At 43.8% G+C, this 19,575-nt stretch overlaps 2 protein-coding genes across 4 annotated transcripts; both read right to left on the bottom strand.

Annotated features, from left to right (window-relative positions):
* Positions 1-723: 723 nt before the first annotated feature.
* LOC6500850 lies at positions 724-11,777 on the bottom strand. Of its 3 annotated transcripts, none has more exons than XR_006507149.1 (12): positions 9,230-11,777; positions 6,295-6,446; positions 6,098-6,232; positions 5,787-6,044; positions 5,388-5,727; positions 5,244-5,330; positions 5,023-5,173; positions 4,655-4,964; positions 4,490-4,589; positions 3,582-3,725; positions 1,388-3,169; positions 724-979 (listed from the first exon to the last, which is right to left on the bottom strand). XR_006507149.1 is itself a non-coding variant. In XM_044715086.1 (12 exons), exons 1-12 carry the CDS (start codon positions 11,629-11,631, stop codon positions 2,755-2,757), a joined length of 4,659 nt encoding a protein of 1,552 aa, XP_044571021.1. In that variant the 5' UTR covers positions 11,632-11,777; the 3' UTR covers positions 2,460-2,754. The 3 variants fall into 3 exon arrangements, 2 of the variants coding, with proteins under 2 accessions (XP_044571021.1, XP_044571019.1); XM_044715086.1 differs by lacking the exon at positions 724-979 and adding an exon at positions 4,113-4,277 and having other exon boundaries at positions 2,460-3,169; XM_044715084.1 differs by lacking the exons at positions 724-979; positions 3,582-3,725 and having other exon boundaries at positions 2,460-3,169.
* Positions 11,778-15,885: 4,108 nt separating this feature from the next.
* On the bottom strand, positions 15,886-18,077 carry LOC6500849. The gene is made up of 2 exons (XM_001953994.2): positions 17,247-18,077; positions 15,886-15,906 (listed from the first exon to the last, which is right to left on the bottom strand). Exons 1-2 carry the CDS (start codon positions 18,075-18,077, stop codon positions 15,886-15,888), a joined length of 852 nt encoding a protein of 283 aa, XP_001954030.2.
* Positions 18,078-19,575: the final 1,498 nt, after the last annotated feature.

Here is a 19,575-nt window from a genome sequence, read left to right as displayed (position 1 = left end):
GCGACTTAAATGGCGCGCAGCTGTGCGGCATTAGCTGCCGGGGAGCTGAGCTGAGCTGAGCTGCGTCGAGTGGCCAGGGAGCCAGGTGGGGCAGCGCTGACCAGGCGGTGGACACACCTCTTAAGGAGGTGTTGCAACTTCTCCGCGAAGACACGGGCGGAGCAGCCGACCGGTGCAGTCCGGTGGCGACATTTGATGTGATTATTGAGTTATGCCCACGGGGGCAGGTGCCTGGCATATTTCGCTTAATTTTCTGATTAAGTTATTCGCCGAGATATGGAACGCGGCGAAAATGTACAAGAATTATAAACAGAGATAAGGTGAGTGGAAGGCAAGGTGTTATCCTCGGAGATGTCAGAGATTTAAAGACAAGCTTATTTACAGGCAGGCTGATGGACCAATTACAAGTGTTGTTTTAAGGATATTCCTTTGAAGGACACGTAGAGTATGTCTAAAAATGTTTTAGTTTCAATTTTATAATCACAGATTAGACTTAAGAACTCCTGAAACTGTTCTAAATTTGTTTTATTTCTGCAATAAATTCCCTCTTTTATTTACATGTGTTGTTTTAAGGATATTCCTTCGAAGGACACATAGAGTATGTATGTTAAAACAAAAAAAAAATGTTTTTTAATTTTAAAATAACAGATTTAACTTAAGAACTCCTGAAACTGTTCTAAATTGTTCCATTTCTGCAATAATTTCCCTCTTTTTTTTTAATAAAAGCCCCCCTTGTTTAGAATTTGTATTTCAGAACAATAACTACTTAGTCTAAACAACTATCTTAGTAATAACTAATTTTAATCTTAAAATTAAACTTAATATGTAGTATTTTGGCTTTCTGATGGCAGGACCGATTTGAATTAAAATCGGATTAATTTCTGGCTTCAATTCCAGCACTTTGACTAATCGTGTCACTTCTCCAAGCTGCAAGGAAGCGCCCGACAGGCCACCGTTGCATAAACAGTTCACTCTGGTCCTGGAGGTACAGAAGAAAGTCAGATTAGAACCGGAATGGTAACAGCAGGCACTACAAAATCACAAAAACACAACTACCTACAACCCCAGAAAGGTTCGGGACTGGAAGGGAATAAAAACATAAAAAAGCGGCACAGATTGCCGCCACACACACACACAACTACAGACACACGTATCGAGCCCTCCAGCTGTGTTTTTTTCGATTCTAGTGTTGTTGTTGTTGTTGCTCTTGGTCTCTGTGCAATCAATAAAACGGATTAGGAGTATCCTTAAATGCGGCATTTGGTGGAGGCTGCACACACACACACACTCAAACACACACACACACAGAGACAAGGACACTCACACATGGCGAATCTTGGACGATAAAACATAGACGAGAAGGAGAAAACAAAGTAGCGGCACTTACATTTCGCTTCCTTGGCCGAATTACAAGACGTAGGAGGATGCTGTAACCAGAAGGTGAAAACAAAACGAAAAACGAAACGCACACTCTCGTACTCGAACACTCACACACGGGAGTTTTACCGTTTAAGCGCGACGAGCTAGATCTACCTTCTTGCAATTATCTCTGTTTGGATTTAGACTTCAACTCGCTGGTTCTTGTCACTGTTTGTCACTATTCTTGTTGCTTTGTCACTGCTTTGCACTGTAACCCCAACGACCTTGCTGAACTCGTACTTGTACTTAGTTGCAGTTATCCAGTTATCACCAACACGCGGCGCCCGCACCGGCTTTCCACGGTTTCCGCAGCCACAGGCACCTTACGAAATTCCCAGCTTCCGAACGAGAAGCGGCACGTCCGTACCCGAAGAGTCCTGAATTGTGTTTGAGCCCGATATCGTTTTGATAACGCCGTGGTACAGCTCACCTTCGGAAACAGGCCCGATGTTTTTTCCAGTGTCGCAGCAGTCAGCTCCGAACATGGATAGTTTACCTTTCCCTCGCACGCATAGAGTAAGCCTATACTGCGTCCTTGTCACGTCTAACTGCAACATGTTGAGACAGACCCGAAGATGGCCGACCGACCGAGTGCCATTGTGCTCTCTCGCATCCACCATTCTCGTACGCCATTCTCTCTCTTCAGCCATTGCCGACCGGAACATGTTGGCGGGAGAGCCAGAGAGACAATCGTGCAACGTTGCAGAGTCACCCTGTGTTTCACAGTGCTGCCGTTGAATGTGCCTTTCAAAACATCTGGCAACCTACGAATTAAATGATTAGCGCCCAAACCAAAGGTGAAGATAAGGAAAAATTCAGAATATGTGCACAGATTGCTTGAAAAAATAATATAAAGAATGAATCATGAAATGAATTAGGGTTTTTTTTATATCTTTTAGTTCATTTCAGAAAGTGGTACATTTTAGTTATTTCGCAACAAATTCTGAAACAGAAAACCATTTATGAATTAGAGCTTCAAGCCTTTTCAATCTAGATGCAGAAGTTCAAAAAATTCAATGAAAATAAAGTCTTTGGAAAGATTAATATTTTGTTAAAAATATTTACATTTATTTCGTTTATTTTTTTGGTGGTTTTAAAAACCAATTAGAAATTTCATTTACAATTTTTATGAGTTCAGGCTTTGAGCGATGGCGGAGACGGTGGACTTCCGCACCCGCGACACAAAAGGAGGCTTAGCGGTCCAGGAACCGCCAAAGGACCAAGCTCCAACGATCCCGCATGCTTGTTCCCGGAAGACCACACGGCACATGGGATTACACCGAGAAAAAAGAGACACAACTTGGAGGAGAGTCAGACTTTTGGAAAATAGAAGAATCACACGGCAGTGATCAGGTGGGCCTCGTCCTCGTTGATGCGATCGGATTTTCCATTAACCTCGATCGTGTGGTTCGACTCGGTGTCACTGGGCTCCTGCTCCACCTCCTCCTCCTCCTCTTCGTTCTCCCCGTTTTCCTGCTCCGGGGACTCCCGCTCCTCGTTCTCCTCGTAGATGACATCACAGCTGGTGGCTATCGTTTTGGGTGGCGGCTTCTTCACCGACTTCCCGCCCACATTGCGGTCGCCATTCTGCTGCAGCTCGGACATCTGGATCTGCATCTCCCGCAGCCGATCGGTGAGGATGTAGAGGTCCCGCTCCTGGCTGTCGCAGCGGGTCCTCAGCTCGGAGATCTCACGCAGGTCCTCTTGCCGTGGATCCCTTCGTTCGTACCTCATCCGCATTTCCTCGAAGCTGTGAAGGAAGATGGTTAGTGGTGGGTCTTAAGAAATAGTAGGGGATAGTCTTAGGTTCTGACTTAGCGTACAAACAGCCCACAACACGGACAAGCAGTAGGATAGATATGTAGATTAGGGAAAAAGTTGGAGAAGTTTTGAAGATTCAGGATAGTTTTTGAAGACTTTTCATAACTATCTTTGAGTGGTTGGGAAACTGAATAATTTTCTATAATTTAATCTATATATACGTTATAATATAATATATATTTATAATAAAAGGATTCTCTAACTGCTTCTGTGAAAATTAATTTCTTGTATAACCAATTTTCTGATTATTCCCTGAAAGCTGAATGAAAACTCTGATCTGGTAGTGGTTCAGGTAGCTAAGGTGGCTGGGGCTCAGGTGTCTCGGGGAGTGGGGCACTTACAGGTTGGTCAGGCAGCGGCACTTGCGATGCAGCTGCTCGATCTCGTTGGCGTTGCTGATGTCGCGCTTGTCCAGCGCCTGCTTCTCGGCGTCGTAGGCCGCCTTCAGGTCCTTGAGGTTGCGCTGGTGCCGAAGTTCTACATCGCTGCGTTGGTGGAGGCGGATATGGACACGGGTGCGGATTCGGATTCGGATTCGGATCGGGAAGTTTTTTGTTGTTATTCAGGTTAAATAATGGGGATAGAGTAAGTTCAAAAGTTGAGTATTCAGACACACACATAGCGAAAAGAGAAGAATTGAAATATTAAGAGAATCGTATAGGAGTGTGAGGAGGATTGCGGGCTTCATTCCACTCAGAACCCGAGGGTTCCTGCTGAACGATCTTAAAATACTCAATAATGAAGTTTCTACACAAACTAGTTCTTATTTTAAAGGCATACAGGTTACAAAGCAGGAACCCATCAGGCATTACTTATTAATAAAGGCTACTCAAGCTCAAAACTCAGATCGGAGGGTTAACTTTTATTGGCGCGCCAGGAGGTGACGGTATTTCAAATAAAGTACAGCGACAATATTGAACACTAAGCATGCGAGGGCGATCAGCGGCGACATGGTCAGATATAGCACATATACTGTGGGCATATAGGGCCACGCCCCCTTGGCCAGCGCCCACCAGGTTCGCTCTGAATGGCCCATGCTGATGCCGATGCCGATGCCGAAAACGATGAAAATGTGAAACGAGAAAAAACAGAATACAAGTCCATGAAAAATGAAAATGAAAATGAAATGAAAGTGCAAGCCACATGAAGAATAGGGTATGAGTGTTGGCAATACATTCAATAGAAGTCAGGCTAATATCTGGAAGGCGGAAGGAGGCGATACATGCCGGGGGCACTCAGGACTACTCACTTGATTCGTTCATCGGCGGCGGCCATTTTGGCGCGATGTCGTTCCACAAGTTCCTGCAGGGCCTCGTCCTTTTCCGCCTGCAACTTGGCCTTTTGAGAGTCTTTTGAGAGGAATAGGTCAGACATTTAATTCGAAATTCAAAATCATCAGGGATCAGGGTCCTACCCAGCTCCTTGCGGTGAGTGTCCACCATGTCCTGCGTGGACAGCTGCAGCTCCTTGGCAAACTCCTCCTTGACCTGGCCCAGGCGCTCCCGGAACTTCTCCTCCATCTCGGCCTTCTCCGCCTCAAACTCCTTCTTCAGCTTCTCCTCGAGGTCCACTCGGCGATCCTCCTCCCGGCACATGGCGTTCTGGTACTCCCGATCGGCCCGATCCAAATGCATTCGGGTCTGGAGCAGGGCGTTGTCGGAACGTTCGCGCAGGTCCAGGAAATCCTGTTTTTTAAGCTCTAGGTTTTCGTGCAACTCCTCGATCTATTTGGTGGGAAATTCGTGTCAGGCATTGTGATTTGTGGTCTCGAAGGGATAATACCTCGGCTCTGAGCTCCTCCTCGTTGGCCGTATATCGATTCGTTAGGGCCCTGAGCTCCTCAATGTGCTCATTTTGCAGCTTGTCCAAGGCATCCCGGCGTTCGTCCACGTACACGGACTCCAGTTCATTTGTCAGTCTTGTCATCTCTGTGCTGTGGGTCGAGGTAGTGACATGGACACATATAGACACAGATGGAACATAGACAGGCAAAATCTACTTACTAAAGTTTGTTTTCCCAGAAGGCGGCAGCTTCGTTGCGCACCTCATCGATTTTGTAGATCATTTGCCGCTCCTTGTCGTAGATGGCACTGCAAAGTCAAAGTTTAATAAATAAATACATCAAAGCATTGCTAGAGACATCTTACTTATCACACTGATACTTGATCTTGTGCACAGCCTCGATCTGGGCCTCGAGGTTCTCGTTGGCCGACTCGAGGTCGCCCTTGAGGTTCTCGATCCGGTCCATCAGGGTCTGGATGGACTGCTCCTGCTCGCTGACCACGCCCCTCAGAGAGTTCACCTGGGCCTGGCAGACGCGGAGGTGCTCGGACTCCTTGCGCCTGGACTGCAGCTCCTGCTCCAGCTCCTCCGCCTTGGCAGCGGCCTGCTTCCGCTCGTAGTTGGACTTGTCCACTTTGTCCTTGCACTGGCGCTGCATCTGGCGCAGCTGCCACTCGCAGTCCGTCATCAGAGACTCCTCTCGCTCTAGGATATTAAATAGAATTGATTTCTAGAGAGGATTTAAGTTGCCTGGAAACTCCCACCTCGATTGTGCGTCCTGAGCATCTCGAACTCCTCCTGCCACTTGTTCTCGCAGATCTTGCGCTCCGCCTCGGAGTTCTCCAGCGCGTTCTTCAGGATGCGTATCTGGTCCTCCAGCTCCGCCTTGATCCGGTCTACCTGCTGGCGCCACTCCTCGGCGTCGACCTGGGCACAGGCCAGCTGGGTCTGGAGGCTGCTGGCCAGGGCCTGGGTCTGTTTGTACTTCTCGGTAAGTTCGTTGTACTGAGCTTCGAGTTCGTCTGCGAAAGGAATATTTAATGGATGTTCCCTCTTCAAGGATACCTCCACTCACCATACTTGCGCTGCAAGTCGTCCTGATCTTCGCTGTATTTGTGCCGCAGATGAACCTTCTCGTCCTCGAGAAGCTTCAGCTTCTTGCGCACATACTCATCGTCCTTGTGGGCGGCACTCAGTTCACTTTGGAGTCCTTTCAAATTCAATCAGTTACATAGAGTCTCTCCAGACTTGGAGTAGAAATATTCCACTTACTTTCCACATTCCATTGCTTGAGGGAGAGTTCCTGTTCGAGTTTCTGGATCTTGGCTTGCATGTCCCCGACCTTGGCCTCCAGCTGGTGGACATTTTTGTGGGCCTCATCCAGTTGGCTGCTGAACCGGGCCTTCTGCTGCTTCAGCTCCTTTCTGCGAACGGCAAGAAGCAAAAATCAAGTGCGCGGATGAGTAATAATCTGGTGAGCGAAAGACATAAATCCCAAGACAGACGAGTAATTCTAAGCGGAAAGCTGTCACTGAATAATCCCCTAAAACAAACAAAATGAATCACAAACGTGTCCCGCGCACGCAGCACGAATAAAATAAAATAAATAAATAAATAAAAGTGAACCGCAGAAATTAATTCATTATAATTTTTATGGGGTGTAGGAGGAGGACCGAAGACCCACCTTTTATAGCCCGACATTGGGCGACTGACGTAATTTGAATGGAAAAGCTCGTTAAACGCGAATGAGGTGTAAAAACAGTGGCGATGTCTTCCTCAACCATAATTTGTTGAGATACAATATACAGATATAGATACAGCGGTGTATAGATACGGATATGGGGGTACGTAGACAAAGATACCATGGCAATAGCAACTTTTATATAATATGTGTATTATTGTAGTGTTCCGTGGCAGCGCTTTGTTTTGTTTTGACTTTTCAACGCAAAAATGAAATACGTTTTAATTGAATTTATCTTAGTCGATTTTCGGTGGCTGCGAAAATGCGCAAAGTTTATTTTTAAAACAACGATGTTTCGTTTTTGTTTGCGCATTCTGCCAACTCTGTGCTGGCTGTTTCCACAGTGTATGCGGGTACAGTGCGGTGCAGTACTGTAATCCGCTTGCCTTGGGGACTATCAAGCCCATCTGAAAATATCTAAAACTATACTATAATCATGTCCCGCACTGTCTACCATTTGCATACATATTTCTCGTATAGACAATGAGCGGCGAATTTATCAAATTTTAGTGACACGCGGCTCTGGCTTTTCTCTAGAGATAGTCGGACGGAGATACAGACAGAGACGGATTAGTGGCGGGAGAGAGAGACGGCCGTGGACGGGCGACAGATGCAACCCGTGTTCTTAGATTGAAAGTTATTTCAATTATTTTTGGCAAGAGCATCTCTGCCGCCTGTGAACTTTCCGATGCGAGTGCTGGGAACGGGATTCTTTTCTATTTGTTTATGCCCAAGTTGCTCATTAAAGTGGATTAGATAAACAATCGGGGGGCCGGTGGAGGGGCGCAAAGGCAGTTGCGTTGGAGAAGCAAGATGGCCATTAGTTATTCGGGGAAATTACGCATACGCCGCATGTGCCGGCCCCGGGAATAAACAATCTTTCAATGCTAGCGGATACTAGTTTCCCCGTATGCCCAATCAATTATCCGCCCAAAAATCAAGTACAACCCAAATTAAATTCCACAAGAGCAGGTCCGCTCGAGAATCTGCTCCAATTATGAACGATTCCAAATTTACTTGTCCGCCTCTATTTTTTTTTTTGCAATTCGTCTAAAATAGCCGGGCAAAAAAAATAAAACTAGAGCAGACTGATCGTGTTCTATGCACATGAGAAAATATGAATGAGGAAAGTGCGAAATGGCTCGTCAAATCGAAGATTCTGATACACTAGAATAATTAATTCAAAGATAATTAATAGTATTCCCTGAAACAATGCTCGGAGGTATCCAATTCTTTCAGTTGTCTTCTAAAAATAATTTATTTTTGGGAGTCCCATATAGTGTTTAGTATTCCGCCTAAACCACCTGGCTTTCTGAAATATCCCCTAATTAGAGTAGGCAAAAAATGAGCGTGGGAAACGGCCAACATGTTGCCAAAAAATTGTTCAAAATTTAAGAGGAAGAACATCGAACGCGAAATGATGAAGTGAATTTATTTTTGCGATCCGTGCAAGTGCTCTACTGATTTTCTACCCAAATCCAATGTTTATTATTTTCGAACACGAAAATTTACATAAATATAATTTGTCTAAATTATTTTGGCCATTTGCATGTGCGACACTTGCCGCACGGCTGTCATAATCTGTCATTTCGCCGAAGGCCAAACAAAAGCCCCAAAAATGCCACAAAGCTATTGCTTTCACACTGCGTATACGTAATGGGAGACATGTATCCGCAGGCCAGTGGGCTTTTCTAAGGAATTTGCTTCTAAAAATATTTGTACTCACACTATGTATTCTATGACACAAAATAGTCTATCAAAAAAATTAACTTTTCGCTTTTTAGGCTAATCCTTAGTGAAAATTGTGAGCCTTTTTAAGGTCTTGTGACTGCTGGCCTTTGGAAACATGAATCGTTTTTACTTCAAAGTCTTTCTCCACTCAAACGGTTTTCTTCTCATTCATATTTGATTGGCAGATGCCAGAGAATCAGCATTTTAGCATTCAAACTGTATACAATTTATACGTTCTGATCTATTTAAAAATAGTCGCCCCTGACTGGAAGTTGGCGAAAAGCAGCAACGAGGGAAATTTCCGCTGAATGGACGGGAAATCAGAGAGACCCAGAGAAACCAGATCGGAAAGCGTTTCCATGGCACAAAGATCAAGATAAATTGGCTGCATCTAGCCACGTTAATGGTGAAATTGTTGGCATGCGGTGCGATTAAATAAATACGTCGCACATGGGGCAGCTGTTCGATCTGGCCAAATATCACGTATACGCCAGAGGGGTTGGTCTCTAAGATCGCATAAAAATCCTTTGTTCACTTTTATAAAAGGAAAAGAGGCATTCACTTTAATAGTTTTGGTATCTTCTGAAATTTCATATCACATCATATCACATAAATATATATTCATATAATCATACAAAAAAATATCACGTATACGCCAGAGTGTCATTAGGGTTCTAAGTTAAAACTTATGGCTAACACTTATAGATCACAAGGTCCTACTCCCGTTTCACTCACCTGAGCTCCTGATTATCGAAGGGACTCTCCTGTCGCACCGGCTTGTTCAGGATACAGCCATCCTCCACGATCTCTATGCTGGGCGGCATGTCCAGGTCGTCCCGGCTACGCGGCTTGTTCGGACTGGAGCTCCGGCTGTGACTGTGACTGCGAGTGCTGCTGCCGCCCTCGATGTGGATGGGGATGAAGTGCACATTCCCGAGACTATTGCCCCCCGCTCCATTGGCTATATTGATGTTGATCTGCGAGTCGCCATTGGCAGTGGCTGATGTTCCCTGTCCGGCCGCTGCTGCCGGCGTCGATGGTGATTTCTCGGAGGTCGTTGACTCCACAACCACATCCGGCAGACTGATGCTCTCGATGCAGACCAAACGCTCGCTGAAATCGCTGAAATCGTCGAGTTCGTCGCACTGCAGCAATGTCTCCTCGCAGTCCGTAGAGTTGCCACGGGAGGTGTGGTTCAGGTTCATGCTCAGGCCCGAGTTCAGGTGACTCGTGTGGTGACTAAAGTGGTTCAGATGATGCGATGAACTGCGGGGCGGGGGTTGAGGTGGTTGTGCCGCTGCCGGTGGTGCTGGCGCCAGCTCCTGCTCCCCGATTCCCGAGTCCGCGTAGCTACTACTCAGATTGGAGTCGCTTTTCAGGGCGCTCCTTTCGCTGCTGGCCGACTGGCGGGAGTTTCCGTTCATCCGTGGGTGCTCAAACTCCAGGTCCACCGCCTCGTCTATCTCGTCCATGTCCTGATCCTCCTCCTCTTCCTCAGCCTCTTCCTGGACATTTTCCAGCTTCGTGTGACTGAGCCGTGTCCAGGGACGGTTGTTGCAGTTCTGGTATATGGTGGCTGGTATCTCTGAGGCGAAAACCTCGTCTTCCAGGGTTTCTATGTGGGCCTCATTGAGTTCCTCGATGTTCAAAGTGGTTTGGCCATTTTGGGGGGTGCTATTCAATTCATAGAATATTTCCCTTGACCTGTGATCCGGAGTTTCATTCTTTTCGGTCTCGTAGAATATTTCTGTTGGTGTTTGTTGCTTTTGGTAAAAACTTGTTGGCTTATTTTCCGTGGATTGGAAGTTATGAGGCACTTCCGTGTCCTCTCCGTGAAAACTGCAGTCTTCGACTGTTATCTTGGGCACTTCCGGTGACTTTTGATGCCTGGGCGGTGCCTGCGGCGGCGGATTCTGATTTTGGATCGGATTTATAATTGATTCGCGGAACTCTCGCGGCGTGCTGGCCCGCGAACTATGGGCCGAACCACTGCTAATTTCATTCGGTTTGGCGCTGGTTTGGCCCATGGTTATGTCACTTAATTGCTGATGCTGATGGTGTTGCTCCGGTGGTTGATGTTGCTCGTGCGCTGCCAGATGTTGCTGATGCTGCTGGCTGGCGGTTGCATCGCCGGGAGCTGCTGTTTTCCGCTCAACGCTTGCCGCCTGAATGAGATTCTTGACGCCGCCAACGGGGCCAGCGCCGCCGTCTCGTGGCGCACTCATGGACCTAGCTCTTATGCTCCGCGGATCGCTCTGATTTTCCGGATTGCTCTGCGGGAAAACCATTTTCTCTGCCGCCGTTGCTCCAGCTGAATTACTGCGGGGCTCTCTTCGGTCACGTTGGATTTTCTCTTCGAGGTTCGTCGGGCTATTATTAGCCAAAGTCATTTGATAACTATTTGGGGATGCGAGCGCGGGGTCGGAGTTCGTTTCAAGGTGTACGGCGGCGGCGGTGATTACGTCTTTCGCATTATATTTGGGCGATTTTTGGGCGGTTTTGCCAGTAAAATTTTGATGTTGCTGCTGCTGCTGATGTTGCTTTTGACGCTGATGGTTGCGACCACGCGCCATGAAAATGTCGCTGAGGAAGTCGCGACTCTTCTGTAGAGTTTTTCGCTTCTTGGACTGGGATGGCTCCTCCGGAGGATCGGCCGAGCTTAGAGTCCTGGTCAGGTTGCCGATCGATAGCAGGGAGTGTCGTTTGTGCGGTTCGTTTGGGCCACCGTTTGGCTGCTGGCGCGGGCTAGTGCCAATCAATTGACCACCAACTGTGTTCGCGGTGGCTGCCTCGTTTTGACTGAGACTGTGAAGAGACGGGCGAATCGGTGTCCTCGCATCTCCGCCCATGTTATTTATATACAAATCGTCGGAGGAGCGGCCATTAGCAGCTGTTTTTGCTAATTTTAAACGCTCTTCGTCGCCATCGCCATCGTCATTGCTGCTTTCAAAGTCCTCCAGCTCTTCGATCACCGCCCGCCTGGCTCTTTCCCCGTTCTCTTGCCGAAGAGAAGTGGCCGCAGTGGCAGTGGCCCTTCCCCCGACTTGGCTATATCTCTCGGCATTATCCTCCTTTTCGTCGTCACTGCCGATCTTGTGCGTTTTTCCGCGACGCGATCTCCTTAGCAAATTAAACATATTGCTCTCTCTTGGGTGCCTCCGATCTTTAGTTCAGATTTTCTCTATCCATTTAATTATTTTCGTTTGTTTTTCGTGTGTGTTTCGTTTCTATAAACAATCGTTTTCGTAGTATTTATTGTTTCTGTATTTTAAATGCTTTCAACCTGTTGAAAATATTTTACAATGTTACATTAGTGTTTATTTAATATTTAATTCTATATTGTTCTAGCATTGAGGGGGCTATTTAATTGTCGTTAATTAGTTTACACTAGACGGAGGCGAATTTCGGTTTCTGCAGCCTTCGACTTGGCTGGCGGATAAACTGCGACTGTCGCTCAGAAAGCGCTTCATGGGATGTGTCTGCTCTATACGCTCGTTCATAATGATCGGGATCGAGATAGTGATAATGATTGAGCTCATCATGGCCAATGGCGATGCTGGACAAATATGAGTAACAAATAGCAAGAGTACAGGCACTTTGAGTGAATGCACTTAAAGAAATTGCAGGTGTCGTGTGGATGGGATGTTTAGTTTAGGTATTATGGAAAAGTCTATGGATCGGACTTAAGCCTAATTTTTTTTAGCATTTATTTTTATGTTTAAATTGTAATTTTTCTCAATGTAATTTGGACAAACATATGGCATAATTTGTATTAATTATCTGACAAAAGGAACACACACTCGCACTCATATCTAAGCTTATGGTTAGCTCGATAATTGCTTATGAATATTAATTGATGTGTAGAAAGCCGAAGCCAGTTTTCTGTCCATTGTTGTTTTCCTATATGGATGGAGATACATTCCTAGCTATGCGTCATTATGTCTCATCCGATGAGTAGCAACAACAATTTGCTAATTGTATATTGTTGAAAGCTGTTGTTCAATTGTAGTTGGATAGATATATTGAAATGTTGTCAGTCGGAAAGTAAAACTCTTGAGTATGGTTTCTGTTTTAATTCATCCATTTTCTTAAGTGCTCCTAAAAGTATGCTATAGATTCTTGCCAACCTAAATGTTAGTTTCAATATTTTTGGAAAAGCAATTCTTGAGATAAACTATTTCTCGCCGTGTCTGCACTTGAGTCAGCGTTCCTCCTTAGTCATTAGTCTCTCCATTCAAAGCAAAGTTCAAATTGCAGGGACCAGGCCAAAAATAAACTAATCACGTTGCTCCCAGCCCAACATCATAATCCCAATGCAATTTCCTGCCGCTTCGAAACTCCCCTATTTTCCATGCTTCTATTTCAAGTTCAGAATGTTTGCAACTCTCTCAGTATTTCCTCCATTCTGCACACAATCGCACCATTTATAGGCAGCGATAAAATGAGGAACAAAAAAGTCTAGCAGCTTCTCCAAGAGATCTAGCTAAATATATCCGACGGAGGGCCTTCCACTCTCCATTGACGTAACCATAAAAGAGGCGAAAAATTGGCCAAGAGATCATTATAGGATATTTGGAATTAATTACTTATTTCCTCCAGGCCACACCAACCTATAAGCCATCAAGAAATCTATTAAAAGTTTGCTAAACAATTCGTGGAACAATTCGCTAATTTTTTGATTATCGCAATGCCAGCGGCGCAATTTCTCCTTCGTCTATTGAATAAAATTTATTTTCGAAAACAGATAAAAACCAAACGCCTCCCAAAGATCAACAAATACAAAAATTGGGCAAAGGTGGAGGCAACAGGGGACTCTGTATATATTCTGGTGGATTCTGGGCTGGTCAAGTGCATGACGTTCTTACTTTTGGCACGAAATTCAGAAACGGAAATGATGCAGTCACATATAATAAAACAAAATTAAGTTTCCTCTCTGGAAGATCAAGATCAATTAGGAAATGAAATAAATACACTAAATTACAGCCGCATGCCTCGAGAAGCACTGACCCACTTCATAAGTCGTTCAAGTTTACAGCCTTCAACCAGAAGGCTTCGGCTTAAATCAAATGTTGAATATACACTTTTTTATTTTGTTTCATGCCAATTGTTGCACAAGCCCAGGAAAAACAAAAAACATCTATAAAAATACTCAATTTGAGAAAAAACAGGCTACATAAAAGACACTTAAATGATAAATGTATCATAAATTTTGCACTTGGCCAATGCCATTGCCCCGACCTATAGGCCCAAAATATCAGTCAATAAAGTCCATTTGGGAAATTCTTATAGAAAAAATGTGTTAAAATATTTATGTTGTTCTGTTTTCTGCGCGAGCTGCTGCGTGTTTGCTAAATAAAATTAATAGAAATTAAAATAATATGACAATAAAGCAGATTCAACGAAATATGCCTGAAATATTTGGCATGCTTTGGCGACGACAGAACATATGTTTGCAATCCAGCGGAAATATATGAGCATTTTTATTAATAGGTTTAGCTTTGTACAGTGCGTTTCGCATAGCTATGGTGTGTGTAGTTTGTTGAGAGTAAAATCTAATAAATTTGAGACGTATTGTACGTGTAAACCTTCACGCGTATGGTTCCTAACAAGACACTTGATATTTGACGTGTGGAGACACAAAAGTTCTCAGCCAAGGTAGGAAATATCTCAGTGACATCTGCGGTTATTACTTGAGATATGGAATCTTAGGGGCAACTACTGGGAACACTCTCCCCTCACTCCACGTTTATTTACTTTCCGTACTCCCGGGTCGGCTGCTCCGTCTGTTTGTTTCTTGTCGCCGCCCACGCAGCCCACCCAGCCGACCTGGCACTGGGCCAACTGACATTGACTGATGCCAGATCAGGCTGTATTATCCCAAGAACATTCCGGCCACAGAGTTCCCCAGCACCAAGCACCAAACAACCAGAACCCAGCGCCCAGGGACGGGTTAATGTTTTTCTTAGCTCGTCGGATTTTCTCATCTGATCTCGTCGCAAGCTGTTTTTGTTCTTCGCAACTGATGATTTTCTAAACACTTTCCGGCGCTGCTCTCGGAACCAGCGAAGGGTGCGATGAAAAGAATATTGTAAAGGGGGGACATGGCAGGGGCGGGCAGTAATAAATTTTAAAATTAGTAAAACTATTAAAGCAGGCGGCGGGTGACAAAAATTTTATTGCGACACGCATGCCTTGAGGTGTTAGGCGAATTAATCGTGTGTGTCTTGGACAAAAGCCCAAACAAATCTTTGCTGGGATTTTTGGAAAAATTATTACGTAGGTTAATTAAAAAGTAAATAAAAAATAAATATAAAAAGTCTAAAAACTGGCTTTATTGAAGTGTACTTTTTAGAAAGAATTTAAATAACGCTAAACATCTTCGCCAAACAAACACCCTTCTATTGTATTATATTTCTTTCATATTTTAAGAAATTATTGACACTTTTACTTACATGAGTCATTTACATATATTATTTTGAAATATTATTATAAATATTATTTACACAGATACACAAACAAACACACACAGGAGTAAACAGTCCGACTGATTCAATTTTCTTAGTGACGCGGCATGACAATTAATATTTGTAAAATTTGTATTTCCCATTTCCGGCCACTGGGGGGGAGTGGCTGGATGGGCTTGGGTGAAAAGGGGGTGGAAAACACTTGTTAGTCGCTGACAGGCGACGTCACATGCTCTGGCGGCTCGAACGCATCGACTGCGCGGGGAAAAAAATTCATTTTTCACTTTTCACAAATGGCACAAAGGCACTCGCCGATCCCCGATCGCGTTCCAAACTGCGCCAGACACTTTTCACGACTGACGCGGAAAACCGTGTAGATCGCCGAGGAAAATTGTCGCTCGGCAGCTGTTGGGGAAGCCGTTTCCTATCGATAGACAGACACTCGACGTCGATCTGCGAGCAAATGGAAGGCGTTCACCGAAAAACATCTCAGATCTCAATTGTTGCACAAACAAATGGAGCACAACCTGACCCATAAATCAGGCAAAAAAACATTTACAGACCAAATACGCTACTCACCCGAGACATGGAAAAATAAATAATATGGATAAATTTTGCCTTCCAGCAATTGAAGTAACGGAGGCTAAACTGAAGACTTTAATAAACAGAGGTCCATAACTTTTCTAAATAATTAAACACAAACCCCTCGACTTTTAAAATAACAAAGCAGAATATGGCATATTATTATTTTTGTGTGCCCTTAAGAAATGTTAATTTAAGGCTTTAATTAATAAAATTAATATTAGTATCTCATTAAATTTAATCATTATATGTTATACAATCATTCCTCGATGGGAGCACCATATATGGCCCACAGCGATGCCTGCATCTTTTCCAATTCCTTGAGCGGAATATCTTAAACGTTTTTTATACCGATTCTCTATTGATCTGCAATAAAACATTAGATTAAATTTTAAACTCCTTTCAGGAAATCAGGAAATGCCTGGGAGCCCCATATATGGCTCACAGCGATGCCTGTATCTGTTCCAATTTTCATCCGATCCATGAGCAGAATATCTTAAACGTTTTGTATTTCGAATCTCTATCGATCTGCATTAAATCCTTAGATACAATTTTTAATTCCATTTTTGTTGTAAAATTTTCCCATGGACCCCCTTGAAAATCAGGAAATGCCTGGGAGCCCCATATATGGCCCACAGCGATGCCTGTATCTGTTCCAATTTTTATCCGATCCATGAGCAGAATATCTTAAACGTTTTGTATTTCGAATCTCTAATAATGTGCATTATAAACTCAGATCATATTTTTCAATAGATTTTTTGTTAAGTTTTTTCATCGACACCCTTGAAAATTGAGAAATGCTTGGGAGCCCCCATAAATGGCCTTCGGCGAAGTTTGCATCTTTGTCAGTTTTAAGTCTTCGATATGTAAGAAAACCACAAAAGATAAAGGGTGCCATTTTACATATTTATTTAAAAGTGTTTTTCACAACATTTAGATAATTATGAAGAAAATATTTATGAGTAAATAAATGTTATATTAAATATTTAGCCGCTTTTCCAACATAATTCGATGCAAAATACCAGAGTGGCCAATCCATAGCCCATAAAAAGTAGAGTCCAGACCCAGTAAAAGTGACGCAGAGACAGGGGACCCGGCTCCTTCTTGGGAACCGCTTCTATTGTAATGTTAAACAATTTTTTCAACATATCAGGTCTTCCTCTATTCCAATGTATCTGGATTCCGGAGTCATGAAGCCGATGGGCAAAACCGCGAAGAGGCCATTTAAAGATCGAGTTTTTTGGAAGGAAATGCATTTTATGCATATTGGACATTATTGTCAAATTTTTTGAGGAGCAGAAAACTTTTCGACCCAGGGACTTTTGATGACTACTAATCTTTTCCCAAGTGTCCTTATAAAGAGCATAGGCGACGCTGTTATTAAGGGACAAGGTGTGTTTGATTGTCTCCATGGTGTCAGTACATTTAGCATTTGGTAGAACCTGGGTGAAGAACTCTGGGCTAATATCGGTGACGATGTAGTGGCATAGATCTGCGTCCACAAGCACGTTTAGCCCGCTAGCCCGCAATTCTTCCAAGCTTCTCACTTCGTTACGTAGAGAGCGCTTTGTTAAATGAGAACTCAACTTGCAGGCAAAAAAGTTGCTTAAGACGAAACCAAACATGCTGAGCACCAAGAAGAGCTGGCGGAGACACGAGTTCCACCTGCGGCTGACTGAGAAGGACATGCCTAGGATGGCACTTACAGCCCGCAGATTCACCATAGGATCCAGGTAACTAAATCGATAGGTTTCGTTGTTGATTCGGGCTTTGATAAGCAGGATGAAGCTCTCCACCACCACAAATGTCACATAGACGGGCAGGAGGTAGCGGAGCACAAGCCCAAAGTCCATCTGCTTGAAGACCTCCTGGACACCTAGCTGCTTTCCACAAGGCACCACAGCCACTAGTGATACGGAAGTAAACGGATTGACGCTATCCGATATTTCAGCCCGGGAAATCAGGCGAGGAGTCAGCTGCATGTCGAAATGATCCCACACAGTCTTCTTGCTAAGCGTTAGACTTAAGTTGTACCTGCGAGCAAACTCAATAATGAGCATATCTTCTCCAGTGCTGATGGGAAAATATCTGTTTTGTCCATAGCTCACGTTCTTTTCGAAAAAGGCACTTGCTTTGGACAGAACCACAGTATTCCTGCCCTGAAAATTTTTCAAGTTTCTGGCAAAGATGTTCTTGACTTCAAAAAAGTTATCGATTCGTTCGAATTTTGCGTTGGGAAAGGAGTTCAGCCGATGAATACTGTAGGTCGAGTTGTTAAGATTTACAATTTCCACAAGAAGAATTTTGGTGAAGCTATGTTTCTCTAATAGTTTGCTTATACTCCGGAGTAATTTATCCGTGACTTTTACTTGCATCCAGATAATGACTCGTTCTTGGCGCATTTGGTCGTAGTCCGAGGCCAATTTTTCCAGAAGACTCAAGTCACTCATCTGAGTTATGCACACGAGCCCCAAACTGTAATAATCGTTGAAGTTGGAGAATATTTTTAAATCGGCTAGCTCGTTGGCCCTTAGCATTGGAATTTGTCGAGGATGCCAGTTCTGAATGTCACAGTTCTTTGAAGCATGGCTCTGAAGAACAAACACCGTATTGACTTCCCGATGGGCTCGGACTCTTCGCACTACTTTGCTCAAAAAATTGAAATGGGTTTGCTGGTTCCCCAATGCCGAAAAAGGAATCAGAGCTAAAAACAGAACTATATTTTTTAGGCTTGGCATATCTTCAGCTGAGGAACTTTAGGCGAATAGATTCAACTAACGACTGAAAGTAAAAGCAGTTTGTAATTTTTGAAAGCCAAGGTTCTATATTGGATCCAATAAGTTGATTGCTTAACCTGTCAGCTCTCCGATCAATTAAAACAAAAATATTGAAAGTCAAAGAGAATTCACTTAACTTAATCAGGTTGGATTAGCTGATTCTAATCTTTGAAGAAAGAGAAAACATTTTAAATGTCTGCAGCAAGTATTGATTATATTGTCAGACATTTAGACATTAAGTTTAGATTAGATGGAAAAGAAACAAATAAAATCAACATATAAACAAAAAAATCATTGTTCGTAGAATATCCACCGATCCCGAGATAATTAACTAGCAAAATAGAAAAGAAGAATCGTTTGCGATTCCAGTGAAATATGCCGAAACATACCTAAATACATATATTCAAATGTGCTTAGATCTCCGCGATTTTTCCGAGATATCTATTGCAATTGATGGGCATAAAATATTGCCGCAAATAATCTCACATCTGCCAGTCTGCTGGCTTAACTCTCTATTTTTTGGTGGAGAGCCACAGACAGTCATTAATCAGGCGGCAAATTGTCACAATTTGTGGCAATTGTTGGTCTGTGTTTGTGCTGCTGTAATTATGACCATTTTGCTTAATTGTTTTTGTTGCGGTTGTCGTTGGAAATTTGCTTTTTTTCTCTTCCGTTGTTTTTGTGTCTACGTATGATTGTTTACATTTAGCAATTGTTGCCGGTGCGCATCGCAAGTCGCTCGCTTTTGGCTTAACGATGCTAATTTGATTAATTTCCCCTATTGCCCTCGAGCCTGGGCACACGTCGTATGCGTAATGTGTGTAGCACGCCCCGCAACGGTTTATGAAACGTTAATTAGGACGGATAATTTGCAGGGCATGGGAGAATGTTAATTGCGGCCCGGCAGGATGGAGGCACGGCGTTTTCATTATGCCGATTGAGCGATTGAACACGATTAAATGGAATGGCAATTGAAGCCGATTATGACAGTCAATGGACGTTCTATGGCTGTGGATGGACACTTTTTTATTTAGGATGCAAGTATCATAAAACCAACACGCTTTTTTGATGTGTGTTTAAAATTTAAAGCCCAGCCTGGCAATGTGTAACAATATTGCCTATCAGAACTGTATGGCTGCCTGATGTCATTGGCACTCAATCAGTTGTCGACCTCGTAACCGCACAAAATATATTCGAAGAAAATTTCATGAAAAATTGAATAAACAAATCTGATTATATGTCGAGTACAGAGACACTT

The sequence above is a fragment of the Drosophila ananassae genome, chromosome 2L (genome assembly GCF_017639315.1).
Source record: "Drosophila ananassae strain 14024-0371.13 chromosome 2L, ASM1763931v2, whole genome shotgun sequence".
Taxonomy (NCBI): domain Eukaryota; kingdom Metazoa; phylum Arthropoda; class Insecta; order Diptera; family Drosophilidae; genus Drosophila; species Drosophila ananassae.
The sequence above is the reverse complement of the archived record's forward strand: the minus strand, read 5'-3'. Positions and strand labels throughout refer to the sequence as shown.